General features: G+C 40.5%; 2 protein-coding genes across 6 annotated transcripts; one reads left to right on the top strand and one right to left on the bottom strand.

Annotated features, from left to right (window-relative positions):
* Positions 1–84: 84 nt before the first annotated feature.
* slc39a6 (solute carrier family 39 member 6) lies at positions 85–18,902 on the bottom strand. Of its 4 annotated transcripts, none has more exons than XM_044368060.1 (12): positions 18,541–18,902; positions 14,712–14,943; positions 13,351–13,885; positions 11,045–11,201; positions 9,609–9,716; positions 9,285–9,454; positions 7,746–7,940; positions 7,444–7,528; positions 5,577–5,981; positions 4,675–4,755; positions 3,351–3,541; positions 85–2,549 (listed from the first exon to the last, which is right to left on the bottom strand). In XM_044368060.1, exons 1-12 carry the CDS (start codon positions 18,641–18,643, stop codon positions 2,397–2,399), a joined length of 2,415 nt encoding a protein of 804 aa, XP_044223995.1. In that variant the 5' UTR covers positions 18,644–18,902; the 3' UTR covers positions 85–2,396. The 4 variants fall into 4 exon arrangements, with proteins under 4 accessions (XP_044223995.1, XP_044223996.1, XP_044223998.1 ...); XM_044368061.1 differs by having other exon boundaries at positions 18,143–18,634; XM_044368063.1 differs by having other exon boundaries at positions 14,712–14,940; positions 18,143–18,634.
* Positions 18,903–20,017: 1,115 nt separating this feature from the next.
* si:rp71-1d10.8 lies at positions 20,018–21,737 on the top strand. Of its 2 annotated transcripts, none has more exons than XM_044368642.1 (2): positions 20,018–21,411; positions 21,567–21,737. In XM_044368642.1, the coding sequence occupies exons 1-2, from the start codon at positions 20,899–20,901 to the stop codon at positions 21,651–21,653; spliced, it is 600 nt and encodes a 199-aa protein (XP_044224577.1). In that variant the 5' UTR covers positions 20,018–20,898; the 3' UTR covers positions 21,654–21,737. Both variants share the same exon structure in this region; 1 of them encodes a protein (XP_044224577.1).
* The last annotated feature ends 1,473 nt before the right edge of the window (positions 21,738–23,210 follow it).

Below are 23,210 nucleotides of genomic sequence, written 5' to 3'. Positions count from 1 at the left end.
TATCACTATTAATATCTATTTCAAGTCTGAAGCCTCGACTCTACGCAGCTGCATCTTTCTGTCTCTTTTTTTTTTTTTTTTTTGTTAAACTAAACATTATAAGATATTCTTCCTCACACATCAGAACTAACAGCAAACTCTTTCAAAAGCATTTAAACTGTAACAGCCGACTGTGGTTTTTACGTGTTTGTACCCGGCGAGTCTTCATTTTCAAACTGATAAGAAACTTTTTTTTTTTTTTTTTCCTTCATCTGGCTGAACTCGAGCTCGTTTAACGGACGGATTTCCTGCTGATGTAGCTGAACGTACGACGTACCGACTCAAACGTTTGAGGATGTGAGTGTGAGTGTGTAACACGTTGATGATTCGTACCAGAGAACTCTTCACAGTGAGTTTGATGATCCCGACGAGGCTCCTTCTGCAAGACACCAAAGGTAGATCGTTATTGAATAAAACGCTGCGGGTTACTGTCGGGCACTTAAGATTCACCTCCACACACGTCCTCCTGTAAGAAGGAGGACGTGTGTAACAAAGCAGCTTCGTATTCTCAGTCTGGTTTTACCTGCTGATCACCTGACTCTTATTTGTGGCGCCGGACATCTTTTCTATGTCTATTAAGTGCAGATTGAAACCACGTGGAGATTCGCCGCTGTCCTGTTTTCCCAACGTCAACACTCGATTTTTTTTTTTAAATCACATTGGCTCATTTCCGGGATCTTTACATTCCTGGTTAGCGGCGTACAATAACTACTTCTTCTTCTGTTTCTAACAAGCGTTAAACGACGCTACGAGACGAGGTCGGTGTGTGTTGCTCTTTATGGCAAATGATCCTTCCTGGGTAACACTTTTTATAAGTCCCCTCTATGAGCATTTAGAAGTCATCCCTGTGACATACACACACACACACACACACGGCAGTTTATTAGGTACAGCTAGCTAAAACTAAATGCAACTAACGCAACAACTCTGATTATCGAATAATCGTTTCGTCTTTTTTTTTTTTAAGCAGAAACGACAAATTCTCTGCTTCCAGCTTCTGCTTTGTGAAGATTTGCTGCTTTTCTCTGTTTTCTGTTTCTGTATCATTATAAACTGAATATATTTCAGTGTTGTGATCTGTGATGGACATTTTTTTTTCCCACTGTTTTATGATTTTATATTGATTCATTGCGATAATCAGCCAATTAATCGATAATTGCAGCTCTCTGGGCTGCACGTTACACTGACAGGTGTTTATTATTTGGATTATTTTGTCCACCCTATATGCATCAATGAAGGTAAATCTAAAACTAAATAACCAAAACTCTTCTCTGAATGATGCACTGTTGTGTTAGATTGTGTTATTTTCAGCTGGTTGTACCTAATAAACTGGTAACTGTGTGTACATTTATGGAATATTTGTAGTTTTTATTACCGTTGCAATAAGCAACAACACCACAAACTGTGGACTGGATGGTCTCTTAGGAATGTTGACAATTAGACTCAAAAACCATTAAACCATCAATTCTCATAAACGATTCATCATTTTAAGTTATTTTGCAAAGAAGAGCTTCTGAAATGTGAATATTTTGTGGTTTCGGAGCATCAGAACGGGATGTTTTTGACTAATTTCTGACATAAAAAAAAAAAAATCGATGATAATCGTTAAGTCACAGCTTTAAATCAGGATAATAGTGCACGCAGAGAATAACTGTGGCAAAAGATCGAGGCTTAAAGTTTTCGTACCTTTAGTTCTTTAGAGGAGGAACGTTAAAAATGTTACCCGGCACAGCGTTGTATGAACAGTCGGGCTGTTATGGCACTTTGGTCTCTACTGTAATACTGATGTGGTTCCATTCAGCAGCAGAAACACGTCCAACACATCAGATAAAGTAAATATCACACATAATGGAGGAAATAAATCAATCAAGTGACGTCATGGGGGAAACAGATACCATTTTTTTTCGCTGCTTTCACGTCTTACTGGATTTATCGTAAATATAGACTGAAAACTGATCGAACGAGCGATTTGGACGGGGGGGGGGGCATTTTATAGACTCTTATCTCCCACTTGGGAATCACAAGTTTGTTGACACAGGAAGAAATGCTGCATGTTTTTAACTGTAGTCCAAGAAAATGTTAAAAAAAAACAAAACAACTTTGTCAGTTATTCTTGGACTAATTCTCAGTTTGAGCTGCAGATATTTGAGCCTCAGAAGCTCCTACATGTGTACCTTCTGTTTCAGCTACGACGACCGAGATGAAAACATAAAACTAAAAAAAAATCAAGCTCTGAATTGTCTAGAACAAGAAATTTAAAAAAACAAAACAAAAACAAAAAAAAAAAAAAAACACTACACTTCTGACACAGACACTGGAATGCAAGGTGGGAGCTCAGGATCGAAACACCTCTGCTTTCAGTATCCCAGGTCCAGCTGGATTTTGTGCTCGAAAATGGCGATTAGCAGCATTATGCAGAAGCCCAGCAGGATGCCGGCGTTCTGGAGCAGGAAGAAACCCCAGTGGCTGAAGCCGTGGTCCCCGGCGTCGTTGTGCAACATCTCCGGCACCTGAAGGAGGAGGAGGAGGAGGAGGAGGAGGAGGAGGAGGAAGACAGAAGACAGAGGATTACTGTTTTACAGTAGTCAGTGGACAGAAAGACTAAACTGGAGGAAGAACAGCAAAAAAAAAGTGCTTCCCTTTCTGTTTATTCAACTGAGAATCAATTCTAAATCCAAATGTGTCGCCAAGTATCTGAACTGTGGGTTTGTTTTGTTTCTGTGGTTTTATATATTCATGTAATGCTGTAATGTGGCCACAAGAGGGCAGACATGAGCAACACAAGTTGTTTTTTTTCCTCCTGTGTTTTCCAGACAGCAGCTGATTGTGACAGCTCACCTCTCCTCTGTTTGCTTTTTTTTTTTTTTTTTTATAAAACCAGCATGTTTTTTATAAAGTGTGTGAGTGTGAGAAGAGGCCATCTGGTCGTGAAGGCCGTCTGCCGTCTGCACTCACAGAGACGTTCAAGACGGAACAGATGCTGCTGACTGCATGAAAACAATCGGTTTCATTTCTCCTGACTCACTGGGAACCAGCTGAGTAGTTTCTTTTAACACCATGTGGAGGGAATAAAGAGTCATTTCTGTACTTGACTGCTTCCTAAATATAAAAAGTTTATTCTGGTAGATTTAACTTTCAACCTTTATCAAACGAGGGATATTTGCTTTGCAAGCAGTTGGTAGGAATCCCATGAACATGCTTAAAGACTTATCACGTGTTATTTTCCGTCACGCAGCTGCAGAACAAACGTGCATGTTCGCGGTCAGCTGTACGGTCCGCGATGCGTTCAGGTGCACGAGACGTTAACTCACCATGTCCACCAGAGCCACGTACATGAAGAGTCCCGCCGTGAGGGCGAATATCCACGTGGCGATGTTCTCTGCGTAATGTCCGATCAAGATGCCCGTCACCATGCCCAGGTACGCCATCATGGCCGACAGCACGTTGTAGAGGATGGCCTGACGCACCGTCATACCGGCCTTCAGGAGCACCGCAAAATCACCTGGGAAACGGTGTGGTGTATTTTCATTAAAAGTCATTGGTGTGCTTAAAGACAATATTAAGCTGCAGATTGATTTTATAAGTTTATAAGCAATAAGGGCTAGTGGGATACAATTTGTATTGGTGTAGTTATAATCTCATGAACCATATTTAATCACACTGTACGTATAGAGGCACGATAGAAGAATCATAATCATACATGTATGTATGATTATAATTACATGTCACTTTGCTTGGGTCTGCTAAAGTCTTCACCTTTCAAACATACTCTCTGGAGGAGATCAAGAAATAAGGGTGTAAAATGACTAGAATAACTTATAAAATAATAAAAGGCCAGAAGACAACTTGGCAATAATGGTGTAAAATGATTCCCAATACTTCTATATAAAAATTGGATATAATCAGGTAGAATTGAATATGCCAGTACATATCCTCAAACACCTCCAAACCTGTTTTGAAGAGTTTTGACCAACAACGAGTGACGGAGATAAAAGATACATAATAATTGGTCAAAAATTAGGGAGGGTGGATGATAAGGTGTGACCTAAGCCGACCCAAGGACATAAAAACAATGAACCCCAAAGAAAAAACCTTTGGAGCGATTTGGTTCTTTGTAAAAGTGCTACTTGCTCTCCTTTCATGCCGGCATTAAAGAACACTTTGCTGCTTGGACCTCTGACTCCCTTTTTATTTTCAAGAGAGAGTTTTTTGCTCTGATACCCATTTCTGCAACAATTTGATACAAAAATGGAGTCCGACATTTAGATTTCTTATTTATTTTCATTTGTTTGCAGTTGAATCATTTAATCGTTGAAGTATTGGTTTCTGTTCTGCATTTATTGTATTTTGTTTTTACTTACAATCTATTTGTAATGTGTGTTACGCATGTATATAAAGTATACTGAACATTTAAATAAACATACTTATATTACTTTTATGTGCGTAAAACACTAAAAATCTATTTGACTGAGATAAACCTTAGTTTAGCCTTTTTACTAAGCAATTTTGAATAGTTTTATGAACGTTTTCACATATAAATCAAGATATTACTGTGATAATAACATTATGTTTATGTTAAAACTTCACTTTAAGTGGCTTTAAGTAACTAACGCTGGATGAGAAATGTGCTCTTACCCAACTCGTGAGGCAGCTCGTGACAGAAAACAGCCACAGACGTGCTGAGACCACTGGACAAACCCTCAGTGAAGGCAGCTCCTGCAGAACAACATAAAAAACATACAATTATTATTACTGGACTACTTCTAACATCTGAGAGGTGTTTTCCTAAGCTAATTGGTATTTCCGTTGAGCTTAAAGCTGCTATAATCAATATTTTTATAATAACCATGATGTGTCAGTGTGTAATGTGTTGGTCGTGGCTCGTAGTGATGAACCTACAGAGAATTATCAGTGACTCTGCAGCTCCTCTCGGCTTTACGGAGCTTTATAGTGAGTTTCAGCTCATTGTTTATCTGTCCGGCTGCAACTTTACTGTTTTGGTTCACTCTCAGCGCTCTCATAGCGTCGTTTTGGGCCGCAGCAGGCAGCTGTTTTCAGAGAAAAAGCTGTAAAAAGCCACTGTACACTACCTGCTCAGCACCAAACGGCAAACAGACACAGTTAGCTGTAGACTAGCTGCTGAACATGGTGGAGCATTTAGCAGCTAAAGAGCCAGATATTTCCCTCAGGAGTTGGTAGAGAGTAAAAACAGAGCTAAAAGAGAGTGAATATTGGACTTACATTCACCAGGTGGACAGAAACACGACTCCACATGAATGATAATGTTGCTCTGTAACTGCTGGATGTGGAAATAAACAACTGTTTGCTAACAAGTTCAACATATCAGCTTAAAAGCTGATGATGTGTCAGTGTTGGTCACTACTTTGTTTTAATAGTAAGTAATAAGTTTTAATCCCAGCAGTGTGTTCGTGTCAAGCTACTTTTCTTATCGAGGAAACATTTATAACATGAAGCCAAAGTCAGCAGGTCACCACACTGACGTCTCAGACCGATCATGAGACGCATCATCCGCTCACCAATAGCGAGGCCGTCGCTGAAGTTGTGCAGTCCGTCTCCCATGATGACCATCCAGGCGAGCGTGGCCACGCCGGCCTGCTGGAAGTGCTGCTCTGAGTAGGAGTGGGAGTGGCTGTGAGGGTGGTGGTTCTGGGAGTGGTGGTGGTGCAGGATGTGGTGGTAGTCGTGGTGATGGTGGTGCATGCTGTCGGCCTGGCCCACCGTGTCGTGGAAGTGCGAGTGGCATTTGTTCTCGCAGTCCTCGTCGGTGTAGGCGGCGGCGGCGCCCGACGCTCGGCCGTAACCCTGCGGCGAGACGACGGACACCTGCGGCGCCAGCATCACCTGCTCCTCCTCCGCCACGCTGCTGCCGTGCAGGCCGCTGGAGTGGTCACCGAACGTACCGGCGCCGTTAGTTTCCACGTCTGCAGGAAGACAAACAGGAATACTGAAATCAACCAACTGTTCAAACTACACAGTCTCACGTACAAACGGCGAAGCAGCTCGTTTATTCTTAACGACTACATTTACATACATTACATTACATAGTCTCTGATGTAAACTATGTACTGTCTATTTGAGCTCATAAGTTCACATACCTTGGCAGAATCTGAGAGATATGAACCATTCATAGTGTCTGTAGTTGTGACCATGAAGTTAAAGTTTGGTCTCATCACTCTAAATAACTTTGTTCCAGATGTTTTGAGGTTTGTCTCGGTGCTGTTTGGCATATTGTTAGCAGGCTGTTTTGTGGCGTTGGCATAGTAACGGCTTTTTTCCGGCAACTTCACTGTGCAGCCCATTTTTGTTCGAGTACCTCCTTGTTGTGCATCTTGAAAACAGCCACATGCAACTTTCAGCTGAAGTTGCAACTTTCAGCTGAAGTTGCAACTTTCAGCTGTAAGTTGCAACTTTCAGCTGTAAGTTGCAACTTTCAGCTGAAGTTGCATGTGGGTTTTTCTTTGCAATATGAACAATTTTTCTGGCACTTGTGGCTGAAATCTTTGTTGTTCTACCTGTCTGTCGCTTAGTATCAACAGAACCCTTCATTTTCCACTTCGTCATCAGAGCTTGAACACTACTGATTGGTGTTTTCAAATCTTTGGATATCTTTTTATATCCTTTTCCTGATTTAATAAAGTTTAACTCCCTTTTTCTCGTAGGTCCTTTGACAGTTCTTTTGCTTTCATCATGGCTCAGTATCCAGTAAAGTCAGAGCAGCCCTGGATGAAATGTGCAGAAACTCATTGACTATTTATACACAGACACTAATTACAATCAAACAAGTCACAGGTGTGGAAACTTACCTTTCATAGCCATTTAAACCTGTGTGTGTCAACTTGTGTGTTTATTATCAGGTCAAACATTCAAGGGGATGTAAACTTTTGATCAGGAGCCATTTTGGTGATTTCAGTTATTATTATGATTTAAAAAGGGGAAATATAATCATGTGAAAATAAATGGCTTCACTTGACCACTATCCCTAAAGATAACAAAAGTTTCCAGCATGATCAGTCATATTTTCTTATGACTTATGAGCACAACTGTGTCTATATATATATATATATATATACCAATATATCTGCAACAAGCTAATGTCAGCTTTAGCAGAAACGCAGCAGAAAACAAAACTGTTGGATAAAAATAGGTTATTTTGTTATTCTTAGTGGACAGGAAGTGGTTTGCTGTGAGCAAAGGTCATGTTGAGGTTTTTGTTCAGCTTGTCCGGTTCAGCTCTACTTTCATCAGATTTACTTGAATCTAGTCTCAGCTGAATTCTAACAGACATTTTGGACAATTTTATAATTTTAGGAAGTTAAACTCCTGGTTTTCTCAGAGAAAAAAGTTAAAACAGCTTCAGTGTGTTTGTTTCGTGTTGCGTCTCACCTTCGGTTGGCTTCAGGTCGTTCTCTTCCAGAGCCGGTTGCTTCTCCGGATCCGCTTTGTCGTTCTGATCCCACTTCTTCTGGATCTGTGACAACGACAGGACAACATTAAAGACGTTTGCAGTATCCAGATGGAAACGTTTTGACTTCAGCTGGTATCAATGTGAAGATAAATCTCTAGCTATTATGATAATCCATCAACAGTTTTGAGTCATTCTTTTAAGAAAATAAAAGTCCAAATTCTCTGATTCAAGCTTCTCAAATGCAAATATTTTCACAGACGTCTTAAAGAAACTGATCGACCTTTTGTTTCTTGTCTTTGTACATTTTTCCGAGCGTCAGGAAGTGTTCGATGAGAAACATGACGTAGACGCCGCTCAGAGCCGTCAGACCTTTCCACACGCCGTCCAGGTTTTCCTCGTGTTCATCGTGGAGGTGATGATGTCCCTCCATATTCATCCCGGAGACGTCGTGGTGGTGATGGTGTCCTCCCTGAGACTGAGGCGTAAAAACACATAAAGAGAATGAAACCAAACAACACCGAACAACTCTTCAACCCAGTTTCCCGACATTTTGGGGGAAAAAATACGCTGACTCGCTTTCTTGCTTAGAGTTGAACAAAAAGACTGACACCACTTTCATGGTCTTAAATATGAAACTAAAGCCAGCAGCCGGTTGGATCAGCTCTGTCCGCTTGTAACAAAATCCATCTGCTAGAGCCGCAACCATTAGTTTATTAACAGAAGATGAATCAGCAACTTTTCTGATAATCAATTAATCGCTTCAGTCACTTTTCAAGCAAAAATACCAAAAATATGATGATTTCCAGCTTCTTAAATGTGAGCATTTCCTATTTTTCTTTGACATAAATAACAGTTAACTGAATATTTTTCATTTCTGGTCTGTTGGTCGGACAAAGTAAGACAATTAAAGGCATCACTGTGGGTGAATGTAATTTCTTTTTACTGGTTGCAGCTCCACCAACTACCAGCACCTCCTTAGCTCACTAATTAACATGTTATTATTTTGTTTGTTTCAGTCTGAAGCACTATAAAAGTATTCCTCATGTAAGCACTAATATTGGCAGAACTGGTTTCAGGCACCTTTCGAAACGAATGAACTGTTATTAATCATTATTGCTTTGTTCCTTTTTGCATGTTTTGGGAGAATAAAAACCCATTTTTTGAAGCTACAAAGACCTGCAGGCTCGTACGGGTGTTTTGTCGTCCTGTCAGTCGTGTTCACGTTGTTTTTAAATCAAACGGGTAGCTGCCGATCTGAAAAGTGAAGCCAATGCGTCAAGTGCCTCAAACCTGCATTCTCTCTAATGGCCAGCAGGGGGCGACTCCACAGTCAGTTTGTATACAAGTCTATGAGAAAATGACCCTTCTTCTCACTGGATTTATTACTACAGTAAACACTTTCCTGATGAGTTTATGATCTCAATCTCTAGTTTCAAGTCTTCAATACAGCATGATGTTCATTTTGAAAATTATGGTCTCATTTAGAGTAAAATAAGACGATAAAGCAGCGTATGAGAGGTGAGGTGCTGCAGTAGGACCCTGGGGAGCTCTTCTCTTGCTCCACGCTCTCCTCAAAATATGATCACTTTTGGCTCCAAAAAAACAAGATGGCGACGGTCAAAAAGCCAAACTGGAGGCCTTCAAACCAGTGGGTGACGTCACGGTGGCTACGTCCGTTATTTTTATACAGTCTGTGGTTTTAATGCTAAAACAGGCCTGAAGAAAGACGGGACACTCGGGTGACAACTGACTCAAATTACATAAAGTTCGACTCGAACTTGAACTACACAACCGGATATCTGCCGCCTCGCCGACTCACGTGTGGTATGAGATGCAAGAAGGCGTCGCCGCTCAGCGTGCCGACGGCCAGCGCCACCAGGAAGCTGAGGAGGAACTTGAAGAAAACCCTGTTCATGAGCGGGATGAGGACGACTCCGGCCAGAGACAGCAGGCTGATGATCGTGATGGACACGAACCCGCCGACCCACGCTGCAACACACCGATCAAAACACCAGACTTCATCTCGCTCTTCAGAAATAGAACTTCACACTTTAATAAAAACTTACAGATAAAAATATAAAACTACTACTTTTTATCATCACTAGCAACAAAAATGCATTTATTTCGTCAGTTGAGGTCTCACCTGTCGCGATGTTTCGGCCACTTTCTCCACTTTCTCGACCGCTGTGGTCGTGGTCCGAGTGGTTGTGGTCACCATGGTGATCGTGAGCATGTTTATGATGTTTGTGGTCTAGAACAAAAACAAAAAAGGAAGTTATTAGCATTAGGCATCATAAAGGGATCCAGTATTTGGAGGACTGTTACAAACAAGGACTTGTCAATATGACTTCTCCAGCAAGACCTTCTTCTTCTTCCTCTTCTTCTTCTTCTTCTATCGTCAGTTAAGATCTTTTCTCAGAACTGTGGAACGGCTTTATCTGCATTTACCGTTGTGGAGAAACAGCTTCATGAGGGAAATGTATACAGATGTTTTTCTAAAATGTTCTCCTTGCTGCTGATTGAAGGCCCAAAGTTGGATTTGCTCCAATCTAGAGCGAGATGGGAATCAGATCTGAACATCAAAGCGGTTCGTCAGCTACCGTTAATGCCCAGTACAGACTGGTGGACTTTAACTTCCTCCATCAACTGTACCTCATCCCACAGAAACTCCATAAATCCAAACCTGAACTGTCAGAAATCTGCTTCGGATGTGTTATAAAGGTCGTGAACTGTACCCGGCTTTGCACTAAGGTGAGACCCTTTCAGTACGACCTCTGTGACACCGCGACCAGGAGTCACCTTCCCATTAGATCCTGAGCTTTGTTTACTAGGAAATTTCACAACTGTCAGTAGATCTTTGACTAATTCCCAAATTAAGTTTATGGAAACCTGATTCCCCTTCTCCTCACAGATAGATGGTCTTTGATGATCTTCCTCTTGAAAAGATCACATGTAGTCTTAGAAAAAGGATAAAATACCTTTCTGAATATATATAGAATATATAAGCACATCACTGACGCCACCGTAGCAATGTGATCACTTCTGTTTAGCCAGAAGGCCTCTTTGAAAGGACACAACACTGTGTCTCTTTGTGTTTCACTCTATGAACTGACCTTTTTCTGTCTTTCTTTCCTTTTTTTTTCATTTTTCTAACTGGGTTTATAAAGGACGGGTTTCTGTTCTGTCTAATTGTTGACAATAAATCTGAAAATAAATATAAAATATTCCAAAAAAAACAAGGAGCTGCATTTAATGAACCCTGTTTCATCATGTCACTGAACTGCTATAAAAATATAAGCATATACGAGGTAAAACAAACGTATTAAACCTTTATTATTCAGCCACATCCTTGTTAATACTAAATAATATGTAGACATTACTTCTCATGTTAACAGTCTGTGAGGGTTTACAGTGTAACATTATCTTGGATATAAACACAAAGTCAAAGGTTGAAACTATTTTAAAAACCTGAAAGCCAACTCAAATTTTTATTCTCCCGATCAAACAACGTTTTCGTCCGTAAAATAAAAACAATAAATCTCAGTCCAGCATCCGGTCGATGGGACGTTTTTCTCTCACCTCTGTCTCCGTGTTTGGCGGCGTCTCTGTGCAGGATGCACGCTCCGCCGTCAATCTGGTTGAGGAGGGCGGGACAGAGGAAGCTGAAGTCACCGAGGGTCATGTTCATTTCCTGAGACATCCCGTGTGAGGAGAGGATGCTGGAGGCGTTCAGACACTGAGGATTAAAACAAAACAAGTCTCTTAAAACCAGGATTTGTTTCTTCATTTTACTCACATCTTCATTTCAATTTTTATACAATATATTCTCCTAATCTTTATTTATCCAGAGCGGGTTTTGTTTCTCCCCCAAAACTCATTTCACAACCTTTCGCAGGGTCTGACATTAACAGCCTCCAAGCGCCAAATGCGGGTAGATTTTCTATTTGGCAAGTAAATCTCGGGAGGCCGACGGGTAAATGTTTGTACCAAAATAGTCACGTCATAAAATATCTGGCATGACGGCTCAGAGGAAATGACTCGTGTCACCGAAACAATGACTAAGATTTAAAGATAGAGCGTTATGAACTCATCATTGTTCTCTGCATTGCAACGTTGGTTGGACTTCCTTACAGCCAAGAAGAAAAATAGATCTCGTGTTATTCGTCTATAAAGCTTCCAAACTGCCTCACATCTCCTCTCATTTAAATCCAGTAAATCCAGTAACTACTGAACCTCCTTCATGTTCACACTAGTGTTGGCTGAACTGGTTTCAGGTCATTTATTATTTATTATCTGATATTTTTTATGATTCTTGCGACTGTTTTATTAATTCCTTGTTTATTGTGTAGTTGTGTTGTTTCTGTCCACTGATTGTGTTCTTATGAGTGTTTTCTTTTGTTCTTAGGTTTCTTTTAGAAAACAGATCTTAATCTCAGTGAGACTCCCTGATTAAACAAAGATTAAATAAAATGAAAAGGAGGAATAATTACAGCAAGAAAAACATGTTTCAGTGTTCATTATTTGGGCTCTTGGCTGTTTTAAAAAAAATACTTATAAAAAAATGTGAACTCGTCCTTTAAAGTTGTGCCGCTCAGTTTTGAAGGAAGTTTGACATTTAGCGAAATACGCTTGTTGGCTTTCTAGAGAGTTAGATAATAAAAACAATAATAATAATATTAACAATAATGAATAAAGGTGAGATCAAATTTAAATAAAGTTATGATAAAATATGTAAAAACTTGTGGTGTAACGGATCGTCCACGGTTCAACACGCACGTGAACTGCGGATTAATTGCAAAATATAACATCTCATTTAAAATAAAGTAAACAAACTGCTGTTAGTGGACGTCATAGCAGACAGCGTGTCGCTAGCAGGGATTTTGAAGGGTAACATCTGCAGGTATGTTTACACGCTGTTTGATGTGCTGCAGCTGAGCAGCTAATTAGCATCTAGCTGCTAACTGACGTTAGCGGTGAACGTTTGTTTGTTGTCTCGTTCAACAAGCTGCAGGACGGGACGTGTGTTTATGTTTCATCATCAAGTGGACATCAGGCTGTTTCATTCACTACCGTGTTTAAAAGAGGAAGGTGTCATGTTTCATATTTAATTTAACAATTGAGCTTTGAATATTTTATAGATTTTATAGATTTTAAGATGCTGTTTTCATTTAAGACCATGGGCATTAGTTCTTTGCTGTAAATGTTTTACAGAATATATGGAAAGCAAAGTTTTGTCTCCTCCTTTTTTTTTTTGCTGATCCGAAAAAATGATCCGATTCGAATCGTGAGTTTTGTGATCCGTTACAAGTAAAAACACAGTAAAGAAAAGCTAGAAAGACAATAAAAAAGATAAAAAGATGACAAGAAAGATCCTTTTGTAAGCTAAATATGAAGTCTAACTGTCGTTAAGACTGAAAAAAAAGGTTAAAACATGTTTATATTGTGCAAAATATGCAATAAAATACTGAAAAGTTAGTATTAAAGAAGTATTATTAGTTATTTATGATTAATAATCCTTACTATTAATAGTAGTAGTATTTTTGGTATATTTTGAGTATTGTTTGCAGATATTCACAACTTTTAGAATTGCAGTTATTAGTCGATTAATCAACTTACAGAAAATTAATCTGAAACTATTTTGATAATTGTTTATGTCATTTTACAGACAAACTTTTGACACTTCGAGCTTCTTGAACGTGAGAACCGTCTGCGTTTACACGTCTTACTTCTACATTTAATATCTTTTGGGTTTTGGAGAGCTGCTTTGACAAAAAACACGACGACCTTTGACGACCTCTCTTGGTTTTTCTGATGTTTTACAGACCGAGATTCAATCGAGAAAACAAAAGGACAGATTCATCGATTCATCGCTGTAGACGTGGTACCTCAGCAGCGGGGAGGCTTCGGTTGTGAAGGAGATCATGGTCCGTGTGGTCGTGCGTGACCGCAGCCTCCTGCGTCTGAGTTTCAGTGACCAGTCTGGCTGCGGTGGGTTCCTCTCCTGCGTCCATTTTCACCATCAGCTGTGCGCTGGACGCCGCCGTGGTGCCGACCTCCTGAGCCACCGCCGCCGCCGCCGCGCTCTTCTTGTCGTACAGACTGTTATGGCTGTCCGGGTTCTCCGCTTTCTTCCCCGTCGTGCCCTCTTTGGTGACGTCGGGGGTCTTCGGGGACTTCCCGGGCTGCGAGGGTTCGCCGTGTTTCTGGTGATGCGAGTTGTCGTCGCTGTCGTCATGGGGATGGTGGTGGTGGTTGTGGCCCTTGTGGTTGTGGTGGTGGTGGTGGTGATGGTGGTGCGGGTGGTCGCGGTGGCCCGGTTGCTCGTGATGTTGCGCCGTAACGGTCCTGATGCGACCCAAGCCCACGTTCTGTAAGAGACGCTTTAAACCAGCCAGAGAGATGGTGCCGTTTTCTCCGTATCTGTCAGATCAATAAAACAAATAAACAATAATCATCACAATACGACTCATTTATTCTCAGCAACTTATGTAAAAACATTTAATACATTTCAGGACGCAACATTTTAAACTATTTAATGATCTTTACAGATTAATAACAGCCAGTTCTACTGTATTAAAAAGAAGAAGAAAGATTTTACAGATCGCAATTTTCGATGCTTTAAAAGTCTGACCAACGTGCACGTGTGTGTGTGTGTGTGTGTGTGTGTGTGATGTTACTGTCTGTGCCGCTGTGTGCACGTGTGTGTGTGTAAATTTGATCGGCAGCTGATCGATCGCTGCATCTCTGAAGAAAACTTTTAATAACATGTTTGTATGAAACTGAAAAGTGAAGTTTTAAACACGAGTTTATATAAGTTCATACGCGACACAAATGTAATAATCAGCACATTAATCAATAATGAAAATAACTGTTAGTTGCAGCCTTTTATACTTACTGTTACATCATTTTTATTTTCTAATTTCCTGTGTGCGTTAGTCTCAAGTTGCTTTAATGTTTACATTAGTTTTGTTACTAAAATAATTAATTGATTAATTGTTTTGTCCTTAAAATGTCAGCTAATTATAATTTTCCAGGTTCAAAGGTCAACTGTCATGTTTGACAAAGACAAACATTACATCATCTGAGAGGCTGAAAGCAGCAAACATTCAGAGTTAAAAGCCTCTAAAGTGATCAGTCGCCACATAAACTCTTCTATGATGTCATCAAACAAAATCTTTGTCTCTTGAAATAATAAAACTAAATAAACTGACAGTAATCAGTGAGTTTTCTGCGTAGAGGGTCTCACCTGTTGAACAGAGCCTCCAGGTGTTGTCTCTGGCTCTGCTCCGCTCTGTGTGTGTCCACTACAGCCGTCAGTAAACACGCCGCGCCGTTCGTCTCCGCGGCGGACGAGCTGCTGCTGCTGCTGCTGCTGCTGCAGTCCGGACCGGTCAACCCGTCGCCGCCGGACAAACTCACGGCGAGGAGGAACATCATGACCCGGACGGCTCGACTCTTCGCCTCAGTCATCATCTCTGCTGCCGGGGAAAACAACAACAACAACAACAACAACAACAACAACAACAGGTAAGTTACAACATGTTTAAAACCAAGACGACACGTTTAAAAAGGATAAAAATGATGAAAAACTTCAGAACAAACTAGTTTAAAAAGACACCAAACACATACTACAGAGTTCATGAATCATGTTTCTGTGACTCTAAATGTTGAGTCACTCTTAAAAGTTTCTTAATCCCGCCCTGACGTGACATCATCACATCCTTTCATCCAAACAACCCAAAAACTCAAAGATACAGTTTATTATCACATAAAAACAGCAACAGCTGCAATTTCATACAAAAATGACTTAAAACTATTAATCAATCATCTAAATAGTGATCATTTCCTCAACTTCTCAACAAACATCCTCCTCATGCTTTGGTTTCCTGTACAGGAACAAATCCTGCCCCCCGCCCCCCCCCCCCTCGCTGATTAAATCCTGCGTATTAACACTTTGTGGCTGCGGTGACTCCGTTAACCGCTCTGCTGCTGAGTCTCCTGGCTGAATACGACTCATTACCTCACTACGTCCTCAGATTTGCAACAGGAGCTCCTCGTCATACCCGCCATTGTGCAACATACACCACAAACCCCCCCCACCCCTCCCACCGGTCTCCTGCCTCTCTCTCAATCTGTCAGCAAACACTTATTTACTCGACCCTGATTGGATAAATCCCCACATATCTTCCTAAACTCCTCTCCCTGCTCGCCGTCTACCTGCAGCCAACCTTCCAGCAACTGATACTAATATTTACCATCTGTCAATTATTTTTTTTTTTCCATTAGTTGTTCGGGTTCGTAAAATGTCAGAAAATGGTGAAACATGTCTCACAAAACCCGAGACGACGTCCTCAAATGTCTTGTTTTGTCCACAACACAAAAGATATTCAGTTTACTGTCGTAAAAGGATTAAAGAAAGCAGAAAATATTCACATTTAAGAAGCTGGAAGCAGAGATTTCCATCTGGACAAAACTAAAAACTACCGGACATACAGACAGGGGACAAATTAAAGGAAAAACCGGTCCAGGTCTGAATGTTTGACCCCTACAGTGAGGGGATCCGGTGGCTCTGTGATGCTTTGGGGGGGCACGAGGGGTCGCTGGATGGTTTGATGAGTATGAAGATGATGTGAATCATATGTCATCAGATCTCAACCCAACTGAACATCTATGGTAGATTTTGCACTGATGTGTCAGACACGTCAGTCCAAAATCTCCCATAGGTGTTCAAAATGCCCCCCCCCCAGATCAGAACAGAGCCACCAGATCCTCTCACTGTATGTAGGGGTCCAGCTTTCAGACCTGGACTGGTTTTTCCTTGAATTTTTCCCCTCGTCTGTATGTTTTAATAGTCATATAATAGTCTACGTTTTTTATTATATTACATAATAGCCTCGCTGTTGTTACTTTAATGCAGCCATGCAGGCAGCCTGCAGCTCCACCTCCACCTCTCACCAGGGCCGTACTGGGAAAAGTTAAACCTCCTACTGGTCACTTACATGTTATTTAACTGCAGAGCTGCCGGCTGATTCACAGTCATGTTAACTGGTGTCGAGCCACAGCGCAGGACTGTACTGGTCTGAATCCAGCTTCAGTCACATCTGACTAAATCTCTCAATGTCTTAACAGCAAAGGCAAAAACTCATTTTTTTTCATAATATAAGTTTATATTTAAGTTGCCTTGGCAACAGATCTTACAGGTCACACTATATTAGGCTATTTAATGAACTGACTCATTTATTTCTTTGGCATCTGCTGGACAACTACACCAGCAGAAAGCACATGCTACGGCTAACGTAAACCCTGCAGTAGATCAGGTAGAGCATCCTGATAATGACTGAAGCCTGAATAAAGCACAAGGTTCATTAGTTCAACTTTAAAAGAGTTTATTAATATAAAAAAATAGAATAACATAACGCAAAAATGTTTTATCTGCCAGACAAAACAATACAAGTTAGCTTGACTTGTCACTTAATAAAATAATGTAAATGAAACTAAAAGCTGTGACAACTATCACATCAAACTCCTTACAGTTTTAGAGGCAGATATCTGAGTAAAAAGTGCAAAATGCTACACCTTATATATATATATATATATATATATAACACCAGTATCTATAGGTGTTAAATACCCTAAATGACATTTATAAAGTTTTAAAGACAGATTTATAAAGTAGCATTAAATTAAAATACTCAAATAAAGCAAAGCAAGTTCTGCAAAGTTGCCGTAATTACCGTGATTTGAAAGAATTATTACACAACTGAGAGCATGACGACAGATGTCAGCGCAGAACATCTATTATTCACTGATTATGGTTAATTCCGGATATAGTAATTACAATAAAAAAACACCAGTTATTCAATTAATCCTATTAGTCTAGCAGCTAAGCTGAAGCACAGTCGTGTTTTAAAGCCAAATTTGACCTAATTTTTTACATTTGAGAGCAGCAAAGACACTTTTCTTTCCTTTAGCCTAACATTTTTGTGAAGCTGATACACGTTTTCGTAGAGAAATGACCCACATTTATTACAAAATAAATGAATATCACCATTCAAAAATATTATTGCATTCTTCACATTTAATATAAATCGTTGAAACTGTTATGTTCTCCTGTTTTGTGTGATATATGACAATTATTATACAGTGTGACTGTAAATACTTTTTCTCCATAAACAAAAAGTGTAAAAACTAAAGAATAAATTCTCTGCTCTCTGAAAGCTTCATTAAGGATTAATCATATATTTATGTATTAATCATCTATTTATGTATTTATGACGTATTTCTGAATAATTTCTAATTATGAGGGGATACAGTGAAGGGTCAGACTATGAACTGTGTCTAATATGATGAGAATTAAATGGATGATAAAACTAGAAAAACGGTTTCCTTGTTAGTTGGGTTGAAAGCCGAATTGAAGAACAACGTCTAATCAATAATTATACGAACATTTAATGGATGTTGTGATGATGTTCGCGCACTGAGAGGAAATTAAATATTAAATTGACAGGTTTTCTAAACGGAGTTTGGCGCCCGGTTCATCTAAATTAACGGATGGCTGTTTAAAACGCTGGATAAACAAACGGCTCGTCATTTGTACTGACGATTAATGTAAATCCGTGATGGTTTGATATTCAGGAATAAGTCATGTTGATGCTAACACGTTTAAACCTTCCTCACCTCTTCAGTTTAGGTTAGCCAGCAGCTAGCTTAGCCGCGGGTTTATTTCGTCAAACTTCCCGGAGGATGCGGAGAGAAGTCATCCGCGGCCCAGGTTCGGGCCTGGTGCTGCCCGCCCGAAGGCTCGGCCTCGGCTTCACGGCGATATTAAGCCATTAAACATATAAAAATCTACCTCCATACGTGTCCGTGTGAAGAACTGAATGTGTCTGACTGGATATAAACAGAAACACGTTGGATCTCTGCGCGCTGCACCAGCCCGGTGCCGTGTGCACAAAGACGGCAAACCCGGAAACTGAGCCGCTGCCGCCGCCGTGCCGTGCGGAGCGGACACGCTTCATCTCTACTCAGCTACAGATCACACATAAACAAACCTTTAAATGTGTGGAATTACTCACAGGTAATGTAAGTGTGGTGTTTGGTCCTCTCCGGTTGGTATGTGAGCTTCACGGCGCCGCTCGGTATTTCTCCGCTCTGATAATCAATGTGGTAATGTTGCATTCAAGGACTTCCGGACATCTGAATGACTCCTGAGTGGAGGAGGGAAAAAAGCAGAGTAAACGCAACACAAACCCCTGTAGGGCAGACAGTGGTGGAGGAAGTATTACGATCCTTTACTTAAGCAAGGAGTATCAATACTGCAATGTAGAAATACATTACAAGTACAAGTACATTACAAGTACATAACTATTATGAGCCTGATGTAGTTAAAGTATTGCAGTAAAAGTACATAAGTATTATGGGCTTGATGTAGTTAAAGTATTGCAGTAAAAGTACATAAGTATTATGGGCTTGATGTAGTTAAAGTATTGCAGTAAAAGTACATGAGTATTATGAGTTTGATGTAGTTCAAGTATTGCAGTAAAAGTACATAAGTATTATGAGCCTGATGTAGTTAAAGTACTGCAGTAAAAGTAGTGGTTTGGTCCCTCTGACTGATATATTATTATAGGGTGATGTCAGGTAATTTGGGACATCAGGTATAATGGGACATAGAAGCTTTGAGGCACTCTGCTCTTTAAATATTAGCAGCCAATCACTGGAAAGGTCATTGAATTGTTGCTACAATACTACTTAACATAAAACAATCATTTTGTATCTGTGGTACCCAGGAAGTGTGTGGCAAAACCTTCAAGGTCATCAGGTCAGGCAAATCGCTCAGTAAGTGCTGTGACATACTGAATTGTACTTTTGCATAATAAGGGTGCTAAGCCAATAACAGACTAATTAACAATTTGCAGAACTGTATTATGATGAAGTGTTTTAGGAAGTTTTCTAATTATAATAGACATATTTGCCAAATACATATTGTTTTTTTGTGAATAAGCATTTGAAGCACCGTCCCATTTTATCAAACAGCGTTTGGTAAAATGGGACAAGAATTTCAGCTAAATTGGGACAGTTGTTTAAGTGTTAATATTTGCAATAAGATTGTGATTTAATCAATTTTATAGGCTTTTTCTTGTATTATTTTGACCATGTCACACATTTTGCCTCACACATATACACAACACGCTAAGCTAATGTACATTAGCCTAGGCTAAAGTGTGTACATTAGCCTAGGCTAAAGTGTGTACATTAGCCTAAGCTCATGTGTGTACATTAGCCTAGGCTAATGTACACACATTAGCCATGTCACACATTTTGCCTCGCACAGATACACAATATGCTAGGCTAATGTGCATTAGCCTAGGCTAATGTAGGTAATAAAAGTTGATCAGAGTTTATTCATTCATGCTAGCTCTGTTCACTTGCTAGCTCTGAACAGTTTAGTAGCCTAAAATTAATATTTTGTAAAACTATTTATTACAGACATGGTACCAAGGAGAGAGACAGGGAAGAAAAGACAGGGAGAGAATATCAAGATAAAATACAATCAGTGGAGAGAGGACAGGATGGAGGGTGCTATTAAAGAATATAGGGAGACAGTGGAGGCAGGGCAGAATCCCAAACTAAGATTCTTGGCAAGGGCATGGAACGTGCCAAAGTCAAATTTGGAAAGAGGGGTCAATGGGAAGATCAGTGGCTCCAAACATGCCTCTGGCAGGAAACCCTACCTGTCAGAGGCAGCAGAAAAAGAAGTTTCCAGCATAGTAAAAATGCTATCTCATTGTGGTTTCCCCTCGGGCAAGAAAGATATTCAAAAGCTTGCTTTTAGCTTTGCCAAAGTTAATGGCATTAAATGCTTTTTGGAAGCTAAGGGTTCAGCTGGTTACCACTGGTTCAACAATTTCATGAAACATCACAAAGAACTGAAGATCAAAAAACCTGAAGCACTGTCTGCAGCAAGGGCTGCAGGCCTGAACCCAGTGGTGGTGGGAAAATGGTTTGAGGAGTATGAAGCCCTGCTCACAGAGCTAAATATTGTGGATGTTCCCTCACATCTGTGGAACTGCGATGAATCAGGACTACAAGACCAGTTCTGCTCCACACGGGTAGTTGGGGAAGTGGGGAAACAGTGTGTGGAAATAACAGCTGGGGAGAAAGGAGAAACCACAACAGTGCTGGCAGCATTCAAAGCTGTGGGCCAGTACAGTCGCACACTTGTAATTTTCAAAGGAAAACGACTGAGGATGGAATGGCTGTATGGGTGCCCAAGTCATGTGATTGCCAGTGTCTCAGAGAATGGCTGGATAAACAGCGAGCTCTTCGTTGAGTGGGGTAAGCTGTTTGTGCAGCAGCTGCCGAAGGACTACTCAACGGCCACAGCAGCCATGTCTATAACATGCCTTTCATCCAGCTGATGAAGGACAACAATGTTCACGTCATGTGCTATCCATCCCACACGACACATGTCCTGCAGCCAGCTGACAAGGCACTTTTTAAGAGGAAATTGGTACGAGGAAGGGAGAAGGTGGACCAGAGAGAGAGCAGGACTCAAGCTGCCAAAAATGGAGTTCTTCTCCCTTTTCAACAAGGCATGGCAGAAGACTGCCACAGTTGAGAACGCCCAGGCTGGCTTCAGGGGAACAGGAATGTTTCCCCTGAACAAAAACATTGTCCCTGCTGAGGTCTATGCTCCAAGTACCACCACGGAGAGAGCCGTGCCACTGCCACCCACTGTAGCACCCGCCCTGCCACCCTCACCCGCTGTGCCACCCACAGACGCCATGCCACCCTCACATACTGAGATGACTTTGAGCATGGAAGATCTGGGTGCAGAGGAAATCATCATGTCTCCACTTGATGATACCTCCTTCCTCTGCTTTACCCCAATGCCAGAGGACCCAACCACCCAAAAGGATGATGAGCAGCCATCAACCTCAACGGTGGGTAGCCTAGATAACCTGTAAAACATTACCCACTATAGGCAAGAACACTCAAAACCATTGGTATGGTCCTTTACCTGTCACTGTAACCTGTCACTTACCTGTATCCGTCACCTAAGTCAACCTTCTGTCTTCTGTCTCTTGATTCCCCTCAGGCCAAGCCAGTGACATTCATTGACCTGATTCCCATTCCAAAGAGAGAGAGAGGGATCCAAAAGAGGGCTAAACCCCCCAGCTATTGACTTACCAGCACAGAACATTTCGACTATGTTTCTGCAAAAGCAAACAAGAAGCCAACAAAAACCAAGAAGCCAACAAAGGCTAAGCAAGCAGCCAGCTAAGCAGAAAGCCAAACCTGCAGCAGCCACCCCTGTCTGTAGGAAAATGTATGGGGACAAAAGTGACCCCAAGGTTGCTGGTTCCACAAGAGCTGTGGGGAAGACTATGGCATAATGGAAGATGAGGGGTTTGTCTGCAAAGACTGTGTATAATTTCACAGTAGCAGTAGGCTACGCACAGTAGGCCTATGAATGGTTTCATAACCAGTATTCTGGCTTGTTTCACTGGGAAGTTCAGCCCTTTTAAGTTTTAACAATTAAAATTAAAACCCAAATAACATAGTGGGATGAAATATGAAACATTTAAGAGTTATGTTAAGGTTTAAGGTTAAATCATTTTTTAATTATTTTTGTATTAATACAACACCTGATTCCCTATTTTACTCTGTTCAGCCCTTCTATTACTATGTTCAATTGTACTATATACTATATGTTCAAATAAAAAAAATATTTCAGCTGAAAATGAATGTCCCAATTTACCTTACCAGTTGTCCCATTTTACCTGAACATGCCAACAACGTGAGAGAAGGTGTCTTGGTGTGTTTGAAGGTCTGTAGTTTCTAAACAACACTACTACTTTACAACATAATTTCAAAAGAGGAATACTGTAGAGATTCGTGATAATTTATAAAAACATTGGCGAAGTGAGTAACTAGCTTTTTTGATGGTCTCCTGGTAATTTTACCAAAAAGTGTCCCAAATTACCTGATTCCACCCTATATGACATCATTAGATTATTAATAGTGAAGCATCAGTGTTAGAGCAGCATGTTACTGTTGTATGTAAGTATGTAATTTCCTGTATGATGCAAGATGTTTCCTACTTCAATGTAAAGTACATTCTCAGTGTGGAGACTTCAAGTTTCCACATCACACTTGTGTAATAAGTTGAATATTGAACCACGATTGGCTCCAAACCAGTTGTGATGTCACAAATCCTGCTTATAGACCCGCCCCTTAAAAAATATGATTTTTCAGTGAGCTCAGAGAAACTTTCCACTTTCAGCAGATGAATGTGAAAACAAACTCTGCACCGAGAAGAGAACAAACATCCAACTGAAGGAACAAGATAGAAAAACATTTTTTTGAGTGGAAGGACAGTTACAAAGTGCTCCACTAATATAAATAAAAACAGAAATAAAACAAAGATTTTGTACATACGTCCATGTATATACATGCACATAAACAATATATACACATAAACAAATATAAAAGAAAGAAACAGACATAAAATATACATTACAAAAAACACTTTCCAATAAAAGAACGTTTTAATTTCATAACGGGGCTCAAACAGCAAACACATAATCTCCTCTAGTGGCAAGACGGGACTTCAGAAGGGTTAATCTGGCCCTCCAACGAAGATATTTGGCCCCTAATGGAAGCTGAAGTTTCCTCTTTTATGGATTAAAGCATGTCTTTTACATTAGGGTAAGATGGGGGAAAATGTCTCCTTTAAGGA

The sequence above is a fragment of the Thunnus albacares genome, chromosome 12 (genome assembly GCF_914725855.1).
Source record: "Thunnus albacares chromosome 12, fThuAlb1.1, whole genome shotgun sequence".
In the NCBI taxonomy this organism is placed as follows: Eukaryota; Metazoa; Chordata; class Actinopteri; order Scombriformes; family Scombridae; genus Thunnus; species Thunnus albacares.
This window is presented reverse-complemented; position numbering and strand designations above follow the sequence as displayed.